This window comes from Octopus bimaculoides, chromosome 9 (genome assembly GCF_046866305.1).
Source record: "Octopus bimaculoides isolate indiv1 chromosome 9, ASM4686630v1, whole genome shotgun sequence".
Classification (NCBI taxonomy): Eukaryota; Metazoa; Mollusca; class Cephalopoda; order Octopoda; family Octopodidae; genus Octopus; species Octopus bimaculoides.
The window spans coordinates 22,506,865-22,519,364 of NC_142936.1; the positions used below are offsets into that span (position 1 = coordinate 22,506,865).

At 38.6% G+C, this 12,500-nt stretch overlaps 1 protein-coding gene across 2 annotated transcripts in view; it reads right to left on the reverse strand.

The window, feature by feature from the left end:
* The window catches only part of LOC149134012 (uncharacterized), a 27,409-nt gene that overhangs the window by 12,775 nt on the left and 2,134 nt on the right, over positions 1-12,500 (reverse strand). Inside the window, exons 1-2 of one of the 2 annotated variants that reach the window (XM_089357272.1) lie at positions 11,418-12,500; positions 7,739-7,954 (exon numbers count right to left, since the gene is read on the reverse strand). The exon at positions 11,418-12,500 is cut by the window's right edge and continues 164 nt beyond it. In XM_089357272.1, coding sequence (XP_089213398.1) covers positions 11,799-12,137 — 339 coding nt within the window. In that variant the 5' untranslated portion in view covers positions 12,138-12,500 and the 3' untranslated portion in view covers positions 7,739-7,954; positions 11,418-11,798. The remainder of the gene's footprint in view (positions 1-7,738; positions 7,955-11,417) is intronic. The other variant, XR_016243074.1, reaches the window with a different exon arrangement.

The following is a 12,500-nucleotide window of genomic DNA, read 5'->3' on the forward strand; positions in this document are numbered from 1 at the left end:
GTGTGTGCGTGTGTGTGCGTGTGTGTGTGTATACACACACATACACACATATATATGTATATACATATACACACACAACCATATATTTAAACGTAGTATTCTTAGTAAATGTCAGCTTAAAGGATTACCAATTCAACAACCATGACTTTTTAATAAATTGATTAACAGTTGTGATGACTTCACGTTACTCTGTCGTAGCTGGCTACGCAAATAAATGACGACCAGGCACGCAATTCTTGAATAAACAGTCGCCACAAGACAGGCATGATACCTGCAGCTTACAGATGTCAGCTGGCCGCTGGTCGTTTAAAGAAAACAGACGCTAAAGCATGTCACTCGCTTTGATTGGTGGTATCCATTGCAAGTACGACGATGATATATTAGATATAAAATTATAAATACCTATTTGTTTTGTTTAACCAAAGAAACGTTATGTGGTCGCCCGACCTGTTAAAAATAACAACCAGAACTTCCTAAAATCGTACCGCACTATCTTGAAAAGAAACAAAAAGAGCGTGTGCGGTTGTGGGTGCTTATTCTATAACGTAGGTCTAGATACGAAGTGTTCGATAGAAGCCCGTGGTGGTCATGGTTGGGGAAATTTTAGTCATAGATCTGGTCAATCAGGAATGCCCTAGGGTTTTACGATAACATCTATCTATCTATCTATCTATCTATCTATCTATCTATCTATCTATCTATCTATCTATCTATATATATATATATATATATATATATATATATATAACAAAAAATGAAACAAGTACGTAACAGGCGGCAACAAAACATCCGGACAGTTAGACGATACAAAAAAGGACAGGAAAAAAACAAGGACGGGTCATTCGGAGCTTCCTATCCTCATTCGAGTTCCAGATCATCCTATACTAGCCGAAACCTATCAAAGTTATACATATGCATGTATACCATTTGATGTACACAGTATAAAGATACGAGCTACTCACAGTGTCTTGCTATGGAGACGCGGATTTTTGCTTTGGAGACATGCCCTTTGTCTCCAAGCAATGTGCACACATATGGAACAGAACTGCCTGCTCTGCCCTATTAAAGTAGTATGGCGGGAATATCTCCACGATTGACTTAGCCGATAGCCAGATCCATCCTACATGAGGCAACAACTGTCTTACTTAATTCCACAGGACGTCAGTAGTGTTCAGACACTGAGCAAGTACGTGCAGAACGGATTCGTCGTTCCGTACGCATCTCGAACAGACCCGATCGACAGCACTTTCGTCTCTGTGGAGTTTGTGTCCTGTCAATGATGCCCTTTGGTAACACTGCCAGACTAAAGATTCTGAAAGTTATCTATGATAGTCACCGGTCTTTAAGTCCTCCAGATCTGCAAAACTAATTCATTCTCATCGATGCCCAGAGTTTCTCCGAGAACGTAGTCACTCTCGATGCTGGTTAAAGCGATCTTCTAGCGACCCCACAGTCCGATTTGTATGAGGCTGTGTGCATTTGACGTGAATAATTTAAAGTTTTAAGCAAAGGGAGAATCAACCGGATGCAAACAAATATTTAGTTGTAGCTTAGGATGACTTTTACTATCAAGAAAAGTACTGTGATGACGATAAAGCGAAGGAAAATCATAGGAAGTACTCGAGACGATTTGGCAAATGAAGAGATCATAAGATCCTTAGATATAGAAGAAGCATTATATCTTAGGATACTGGAAAATTATAAGATTAAAAGTATAGAAATGACAAAAGCCCTCAGCAAAGGTTATTCTCATAGAATTAAGAAAACAATTTAATCTTACTTGAATCATTGCACAAGTTATCAATAATTGTTTTTAATTTAGGTACAAGGCCAGTAATAGGAGATAGTCAATGCCATCGACTCCATTACTTAACAGGTAATTTACACTACCGACCCCGAAAAGCTGAAGGGTAAAGCTGACCTTAGCGGGATTTGAACTCAGACCGTAAAGCGTTGGAATAAATACTGCAAGCCATTTCATCCAATGTTCTAACGATTCTGCGATGACTACAACAATTATCCAATCAACATACGAAAACGTAAGAAATATGTTTCGAGAAGAACATACAACAGAATTAATTCTCCATATTATTATTAGAACTTTCTAGGGCGACGACCTGGTAGAATCGTTAGCGTGTCGGATAAAATGCTTGACGGCATTTCTTCCGGCTCTTTATATTCTGAGTTCAAAATCCTCCACCAACAACTTCACCTTTCATTCTTTCAAGGAGTAGATAATTTAAAGTACCAGTGAAATACTAGGGCCAATGTAATCGACTGACCCCTCTCTCTAAAATTGGTGGGTTTGAGACGAGATTAGAAAGAATTAGAACCCTCTTGTTAATGTAAAAACTATTGTTTCTTCCACTGTTGTAACAAAGACAGGAACCAACAACCACTGAGGGAACTTCTACGTGGTGACATGAATTCCTAGAAATAACTGCTAAATATTCCTCAACTTTCTCAAATCTCATTCTACCGTCTGTAAAATATTGGATAAAATGATCTTAAATATTCAGTCTGAAAAGGCAGTGATATGGCAGAAACATTAGCACGCCGGGCGAAATGCTTAGCGGTATTTCGTCTGTCTTTACGTTCTGAGTTCCAATTCCACCGAGGTCGACTTTACCTTTCATTCTTTCGGGGTCGATAAATTAAGCACCAGTCACGTACTGGGATGGATGTAATTGATTGCCCGCCCCCACCAAATTCGGACCTTGTGCCTAGAGTAGAAAAAAATATTCAGTCTGAAAAAACATATAAATAGATGTCAAGATGGTCATGACTAGAATGCCGTTTGCTCATAGACCAGCTTGACCAGTACTGACCTGAGGCTAAACAACACAGATGCACTATCGGTAAATTATCACCATTTTCTTTCTGTTTGTGAGTCGGTGATATCCAGTAACAAGGAGAAAACAGAAGTTACAATATTCAGGATTTTCTGTATCTATGGAACTGTGTCTGTGTTCAGGAACCAGCAAACCAGAGGCGTAGCCAGGTTTTGGCCGCCCTATACGCAGATGTATAGCGAGGATTTTGACCCTATACTCCGAGGTGTAGCCGAGATCTAAAGTTAGGGGTAGCTAACACATAAAAGAAAAGGTACCGTGACACATACCTTTCTTTCATTCTTTTAAGGAGTAGATAAAATAAAGTATCATTCAAATACTAGGGGGTCAATGTAATCAAGATTTCTCCCTCTAAAACTGGTGGGTGTGAGTCGAAATTGGAAAGAATTATTAGAACCCATTTCTCTTATATTAGGCGAAATATTTCATTAGTTAGTTATATGTAATTGTATTTTACATTCATTAATTTCATGTTTCAATACCAATGTCATTATGTTTGAAACAGCTATTGATATAGGTGTCACGTGAAAAAGATGAAACTCCATGGGATCGTCCAGTGCCGAGAGGTTATGACGTCACAGTTTCTATTGGTTCTTCTGTTGTCAGTGGCCACTAACACATCATAAGAGATTGAGCAGACAGTTCAAAAACACGGGAGGTTGGTCAAGTAAAGTAACGACTCCACAAAGTTCTCCCAAGACCATGAGATTAACAGAAAAAAAAAAAATCGTATTTTATCGCACAAGTAAAGAGTTAAAGGGTTGTTGAAAAGGCGCCAATTTTGAAAAATGTGCTCGCGAGGAACGGTCGCTCCCCTTACTCCCCTATTAATACACTACTGCCGATACAGCAGCCAAATTGGCCACCTTCTTTCTTGAAAGTAGCATACCTTCAACTTCAACAAACTCAGGCGTATAAAATGGCTGCTCTGTCAGGTCTGCGTACCCTATACATTCATATTACACCTATGAGGCAACAGCCACCACTGTACTAAAACTTTATGGTATGTTTACTATTTCTTGGTACCCCCCGCTTTTACTAAGACCCACTTTCTTTAGATTCTAGGAACTACATTAAAAAAATACTGTTTTCGTTTTATATATTTGAGAAAAATGATAAATTTGATGTTCTGTCTGTCGAAGTAATTTATTTAAAATGTTTAAAATATATTTTAGCAATCGGTACAGAGTATGAACACAAACTTTCTACCGTTAAAATATTTCGTTCAAGTTATTGATCTAAGTACGTATATGTTAAAAAACAAACAAGCTAAGAGAAAAAAACCCAACTCCCCACCGCCAACACAAAAACCCCACAAAAATTCATATAGATTCATATGGACGCTTTTGGTATTCGACTGCGAAACATATTTTCAGATATGGCTCATAATCGTCAGCTATAGTTATTATCTTTTCTATTTAATGATCAAAATAAAACGAGGAAGAAGTTTCTGGAAATTCTTAGATGAGAAGACTGATCACGAAGAATACACATGTGTTTTATTTTCTTTCATTCCTGTGATCTGCCGTGACAGTTGAGCCCTCCCTTTACATACGATGTCACGTAGCCACCAATACGACTCAATATATATATATAGATATATCCTGCCACAAGATTGCTTCTTCACAAACCAAGTTGTCCTTAATTCGCTTTGGGTTATTTTCTTTCTTAATTTACAAATCGCCTTCATATGTAAATCACAAAATAACGACGGTAAGTTTAACTTTTTTGCTTCTCCGTTTTTTCTTTTTATATATTTTTTCATGTACAGTTCATTTGCATTATCGGCACCTCTATAAATAGTATGTGCAACAGTTGTAAATATGCATGCATATGCAATGATTTTTCTCTCAGTATCCTCGTCTCTACTTAGTTTTCGATGCCACTTACATTAAATATATCATAAGCAAACTGTGGCCCGTAGAACTTCCTGAATGGTACTCCTAACGAAAAATTGCCTTGAATAGTCTAATAGTGCGGCCCGCTTGATGACGAATCATGTCTCATGCAACCCGCATCCTGGAAAATGTTGCCCATGCCACCATTAAATATATCCTTTCTACTATAGGCACAAGGCCTGAAATTGTGAGGAGGGGGCTAGTCGATTACATCGACCCCAAGGGTTTCACTGATACTTAATTTATCGACCACCAAAGGGTGAAAGGCAAAGTCCACCTTGGCGGAATTTGAACTCAGAGTGTAGCGGCAGACGAAATACAGCTAAGCATTTCGCCCGGCGTGCTAACAATTCTGCTAGCTCGCTAGCATTAAATATATCAACAGCAATTTAAGTATTGTTTATTGCAGGTAGGAGAAAATATGTCCTCTTCTCTAAAGGAGCCAATTGTTCTACATCAACAAATATACAATCTTGTAAAATAATTAATATATAATTCGTTTCTTCCTCGGCAAAGGACGAATATGCGTTTCTGACGAGAACAGAATAATACTAATGCATGTACCGAGTTGTCTCCTGTACTAACCAGAGACGTGAGAACAATATTAGTTACAGATTAATATAATTTAAAAGCATTTTTTTTGTCGCACAACATATATATTCTTATTCACCTATGTAATACTGCATTAAATATCTCTCGTTTTTCATTCGGATGGAGGCTCTGAATTATTTGATATATTTAGTATTTCACAAATACCCCAGAAATTAATTATGTATGGGTGATATCAATGAGTTTGTGTGAGGTTCATATTTGTTTCAAGGATAATACAATATCATTAAATTATATCGGTGTTTATTTGGCGTGTGATCTACAACTTAAAGGGCGATTACTTTAGGTTACTTTTTAGTTTACTTTTCAATTTCTAAAAGCCCTTAAGATGTTGGCTAAAGATTTTTGACAATAAATTCTTTTGTACATAATTAGCATTGTAAAAGTATTTCTTCAAAATTCTTGTTATTTTAATAATAATAAAACCATGTTTCATTTACGTCTTAGTAAATAATAATAATAAGAAGTCAAGAATAAACAATATAATAATTAAAATAAGTGTGTAAATCACGTTTGGCAGCTGCGAGTTTTGCAACGTAAAGAAACTAAAACTAACCTAAAGTAATCGCCCTTGAAGTTGTTGATCACACGCCAAAGTAGTACCATTATATCTTTAAGCAATATTCGAAACCAGAACGATCGGAGCTTACTATTCAGTTAACACGTTAGATTGGATAACTTTTGTAGGAATTTTTTATATTTTATTTGTTTCAATTATTGGGCTGCGGCCTTGTTGGGGAACCGCCTTGAAGTGTTTTAGTCGAAAGAATCCACCCCAGTACTTATTTCTAAAAGTCTGGTACTTATTTTATCGGTAAATTTTGCCGAACTGCTAAGTTACAAGATGTATACAAACCAACACGTATACGCGCGCACGCACGCACACACGCACGCACACACACACACACACACACACACACACACACACACTCGACGGGCTTATTTCAGTTTCCGTTTCTAACTACCAAATTCACTCAGCCCAAGGCGATAATAAAAAAAAGAAACTCTCACCCAAAAGTCCCACGCAGTGGGACTGATCCTGGAACCATGTAGTAAGGAAGGAATCTTCTGACCAAACGACCACACGGAACCTTCGTTGGTTCGGTCAAGGTTGACTATTTATCTGCTTCTGTATGCGCAGGCCAGGGCAAGGCTGTTTCGTATGTGGAAGACTGACAGTACCTCATGCATAAAAGTCTCCATTCTCCACGCTACTGATGTCCAGGGGAAACATCTTCGCCTTAAGGCCGACACAGTTTGACATCAGTGTCGTTGCAGGCGTTGGTCCAGAAGAGGGATTGCAAGAGACCCCTTCTGACGCTCTAGCACTCCCGCCTTCTTACTGTCCTAGACTGGTGGTTGTTTATCAATCTCCGAAAGAATGAAGGGTAAAGTTGACTTCGGCGAGATGTGAACTCAGAATCTAGACGATCGGAACAAATACTGCAAAATATTGTATCTAAGTCGCTGCTTTATTACCCAAATTTGACCGTTCGCTTTGCTCCGTAAAAAACATTGGAAAGAAAGATATTAACCTGATGGAGAAATAACAGAATGGACTAAACAGAACAGGTGGAGACACGTGAGATGGAGAGTCGCTGGAGAGGTCACAGGGTGTGTGACGAAAGATTTCCAGACAAAGGACCTAAAGATTTTAGTTTTGTGATGGTGCAGCATCGTGTATTTCTTTAATATTTGTGTAGTGATAATGTTTTTGAGACATCTGTGCTGTTACTTATTACGTGTCTCTTTTGTAAGATATTTTTGTTCTGTCTCACAATCGTAAGGTTGTGAGTTCGATTCCCAGCGGCGCGTTGTGTTCTTGAACAAGGCACTCTATTTCCCGCTGATCCAGTCCACTCAGTCGGCAAAAATGAATACCTGTAATTCAAATGGCCAGCCTTGTCACATTGTGTCATGCTGAATCTCCTCGAGGATGACTTTAATGGTACGCTTGTCTCTGGAGTGCTCAGCTATTTGCACATTGATCTCACGAACAGGTTATTCTGCTGTTCGGAATAAATTTAGAACATAGTTTCTTTTCATAGTAAAGTCAATGACTTGTAGTTTGCGGTAAAAATCGATGCTAAAGTTAAAATCTCAGGGTTGATAATGTATAGGCAATACATGATTGTTAGGAGTAGGATGGAGGAATTATGGGATATTAGAACATTGCATAGCGAATTTTGAAAGAATGCAGGGATATGAATGCGTATAAAGGTGGAGGAGATGTATGATGTGATGGATTTATTGATGTGTTTATGTGTGAAAGTGGAAGTTTTTCACAAGTTTTCACAAGCGAAATGGAGATAGAAAAGCGGTAAAATAAAACGCTTGCCAGCAATAATCAAAACTGGATTAGAAATCCAACTTACTTACATTTTTTGGATATATTAACAATTCTAGCTGTGTCAGAATAACTTATCATATTCGTTGTGTAAAATTTGAAAACATAAAAGATTCGACGATGGTTAGGATCGGCAGCAATTAATCAAAAAGCGAGTTCATAATTGAAGCTGATATGTTCAATTTTCAACAAGAATTGAAAGCAATTTACGTTTTTGAATGTTCTTGGTCTAAGGCCTTCATCTGAGACTGAGAAGAAGACAAAAAAAGTATTACTGCTATATTGATTTTTGGCATACTCACATATAGAGATTTAAGACAAAATGCTTTGTGGTATTACAGACGGTTCTCAGTATTTTGAGTTTAAATCGACTTCACCATTCATTTATTTTGGTGGGGTGAAGGGAGTTCAATCTAGAGCCGTGAATTAGCAGAACTGTTAGGACATTGGGCAAGATGTGATGCCTTGTAGTGTTTGTTGTAGCTCTTTGGGTTCCGAGTTCTTGAGAGGCAGCCTTAATCCTTCGTTCAATGCAACATCAAGACCTGGCTGTTTGGTTCCTTTTCATAAATATTTAACTATTCTTACAATACAAGTCTGTATCTTAATATATATGGAATGGCTGTTATGTCAGTACATTTATTAAATATTTTCCGATTGCTTCTTTTAAAATGACATTATTTTTTCCGGCACTGATATACAAGTATTTAACTAACTTAGTTAATTAATAATTCGGTGTTATCTTTTTGATCAGAATTAGACATTAGAAAATTAATACAGCTGTAATTTGAAATAATTAAAATTTCAGTAGTAGACGACGTAAACGTTGAACAGCGTTGACTTACGATAACAATGGAAACAACTTTTGCAATTAAAACAGCATTCTGCATATCTTACTTAACGTGTGGTGTGCTGTAAGAAAGTCACAACACTACGATATTTGTCTTGAAAAAGCATCTCATATAGACGTATAGTACTAAAAAGCATAGAAGTATCAGTAGCAGACGAAAAGTGTGCAACAGCAGCAGAGGAATTGCTACATCTGAGATTTCTTCGTAATTGCACGTCATCTGTAGCAGCAGTTCCTCTATCACTACTGGACGCTTTTCGTCCGCTACTAATATTCTGCACTTTTATTAGCAATATGCGTGTATACGAGATGCTTTCTAAAGACGAATACCGCAGTGTTGTGGCTTTCTATAAGTATATCCACGTTAAGTAAGATATACAAAATGCTATCCTAAACTAATACTGCTTCCGTTATTAATAACGAATTTTTATCCAGCCTGCCATCTATTTCAAACATCAGTGGTTCGTTAATCACCGTTTTTCTACGTCAGTAGAGATGAAATTTATCTAAGCATGTAGTTGATAGTGGATATTTGCTAACGATGACGCGCAAATACGTAGAAATCCCTGATCTATTGATTCCACCGCTGCAGCTCGACGCTTTACGTCTGTTACTGATATTTTCATATTTTTCAGTACTATGCCTCTATACGATATGATTTCTCAAGACGAATACACCAACGTTAAGTAAAATATACAGAATGCTATTTTGAAATAGTACTACTTCCTTCGCTAATAACTTTAAATACTTACCAATTCGACGACATTGCCTATTATCTTTATAAAATATACTATAAAACGATAATTAAGTTGTGACAGTTTTAGTATTCATGGATTCCTTCATGACTCTGAATGTCTTTCAAAATTGTAGAGTATCGTATTTTATACTTCTAAAATGTGGAGGCGCATGTCTTAATGGTTAGGGTGTCAAAATCATGATAGTAAGATTGTGGTTTCGATTCCTGGATCGGGCGATGCGTTGTTTTCTTGAGCAAAACAATTCTTTTCACGTTTCTCCCACCATCTAGCTGACAAAAATGAATAATCCTGCGACGGGCCGGTGTCCCATCCAGGTGGGAATAAATACGTCACGAAAACCGGGAAACCGGCCCAATGAGTCTATTTGGCTCGGAAAGAATCTTATACTTATTAGATTTAGTATAAAACCGTAATTAACTCAATTTAATTAATCTTAGTAGTCATTTATGACAAATTATCTTGTATTTGTAAAAGTCACTTTGGTTTTTTTGCCCCGAAGGCCAAGAACAGTCAATACGTATAAATTCGACAACATTACCGAGAGTTTTGATCCACTACATCAAGTATGCTAGCAATAGTTTACTAACATGTTTTGACACAGGGAGCATCCCTGGGTATTTTTATTAGTCATTGGTCAATATTTCTGATGCGTAGATTACTGTTGGCGGACGCCTACGTATGCCTGTATATGTAACTCTTCGGAGTTATCTTCCTTACTTTTTCGACCAGAATTAATCATTTAGAAAATCACTAAGACATTGATTTTTAATCACAGCCTCAGCATGTATGTATGTACGTATGTATGTATGTACGTACATCTACGTGCCTACGTATATATATCTATTTAGCTCTCTCCCTCTCTCTCTCTCTCTCTCTCTCTCTATATATATATATATATATATATATATATATATATATATGGAGCACTCCGTCGGTTACGACGACGAGGGTCCCAGCTGATACGATCAACGGAACAGTCTGCTCGTGAAATTAACGTGGAAGTGGCTGAGTTTTCCACAGACACGTGCACCCTTAATGTAGTTCTCAGGGAGATTTAGCGTGACACAGAGTGTGACAAGGCTGGCTCTTTGAATTACAGGTACTAACCATTTTTGCCAGCTGAGTGGACTGGAGCAACGTGAAATAAAGTGTCTTGCTCAAGGACGCAACGCGTCGCTGCGAATTGAACTCACGACCTTAAGATCATGAGCCGAATGCCCTAACAACGTAAGTCACGTGCCTTCATACACACACACACACACACACACACACACACACACACACACACACACACATGTATAATGTATATACCTACATAAGTATGCATATGTATATATATATATATATATATATATGTGTGTGTATATATCAGTTTATGTATATACGTGTATGTATATGTGTGTATTTGTATATATGAATATATCTCTGTGTGTATGTGTGTGTATGCATGCATGCGTGCACGCGCCTGAGTGTGAGCGTGTGTGTACTTATACCTATATATGTGGCAGTTGTATTTTAATCGGTAGTTATTTCCTGAGTTAACCAATTCATTTTCGCTACCTTCATGGTCTCACTTACTGACCTAGGAAGTGCAGTACGGTCGCACTTACCTCAGCTACCCCCAACTCATCTACGACTACCACGACCAGCAATATAGCAACACCACAACTACGCGACTACTCCCACTACAACCACAACTATCGGAGAATATCTATCTGTATGGCTTAATACATATTCTTTTATCCTTTTACTTGGTTCAGTCATTCGATTACGGCCATGCTGGAGCACCGTCTTAAAGGGTTTTTTTAGGATTATTCTTTGTAAGCCTAGTACTTATTCTATCATTCACTTATTGCCGAACCGCTAAGTTCGATGGGTTTCTTTCAGTTTCCGTCTACCAAATCCACGCACAAGGCTTTGATTGGCCCGAGGCTATAGTAGAAGACACTTTCCCAAAGTGCCACGCAGTGGGACTGAACCCTGTGATTGGTAAGCAAGCTACTTACCACACAGCCACGTCTACGCCTATATATATATATACATACGGGGTGGTATCACAAAGTTCTCAAGCAAGTTATGTTTAATAAAAATTAATTTGTTTACCTAAGTTTTAACATCATCTCCTTCGAAATAGTAACCTTGGATAATACATCGGTCCCAGCGTTTCTACCACTTTCGGAATCCGGCCTGGAAGTTGTTTTCCGTAAGCGAGTCGGGGACCTTCTGCGCTTCCCTCTTGATCTCGACAATGGTTTTAAAACGGTGACCTTTGAGCAGCATTTTCATTTTGGAGAAGAGATGGAAGCCTGCAGGTGCTAAAGCTGGTGAACAGAGCGTGTGCGGAAGCGATACCATGTTGTTTTTGGAGAGAACCTCCCGAGTGAGGAGAGCTTGGTGACAGGGTGCACTGTCGTCATGAAGAATCCAATTCTTCGCTCGCCACAGATCTGGTCTCTTTCGCCAAATGTCCTTCTTTCAAACGCTTCAAACATCGCAGTAGAACTCACGATTGACGTTTTGGCCCTGGGGTACGAATTCTCGATGCACAATACCGCGTATGTCGAAAAAAACGATGAGCATGTTCTTGATTGAGCTGCGACTCTGTTGTGCTTTCTTCAGTCGTGGAAATGAAGGGCTCTTCCATAGTGACGACTGCTGCTTCGTCTCAGGATTGGCTCGTAGACCAACACCGGTGATGATCCTCGACATGAAGGATGAGTCATCAGCAGCATACTGACGGAAATCTTGTCCGACTTCGAAGTGATGTCCTTTCTGCACAGTGGTCAGCAGGTGGGGAACAAACTTGGAAGAGACACACCGCATATTCAATTCAGACGCTAGGATTGCTTGCACGGACTCATACGACAGACCAACAACATCAGCAATGTCGTTAATTATCCTCCGAAGATCCTCTGTACAAGGTGATGAATGTTCTCCACATTTCCGGGGGTGACGCTCGTGGCGGGTCTTCCAAATCGTTCATCGTCTTCCAGGGACTTTCTTAAGCTTTTGAAGCGCCCGCGCCTCTCGAAACATTGCGTACGACCCATTGCCTCGTCGCTTTAAGCTTGCCGAAGTTGCTCAATGTCTTTGATGTTCTATGTCTCCCAAATTTAACGCAAATTTCACGTTGGCTCTTTCTTCCTGTCCATGACAAAATCGCAGACTACAGCTAACACGTGATCA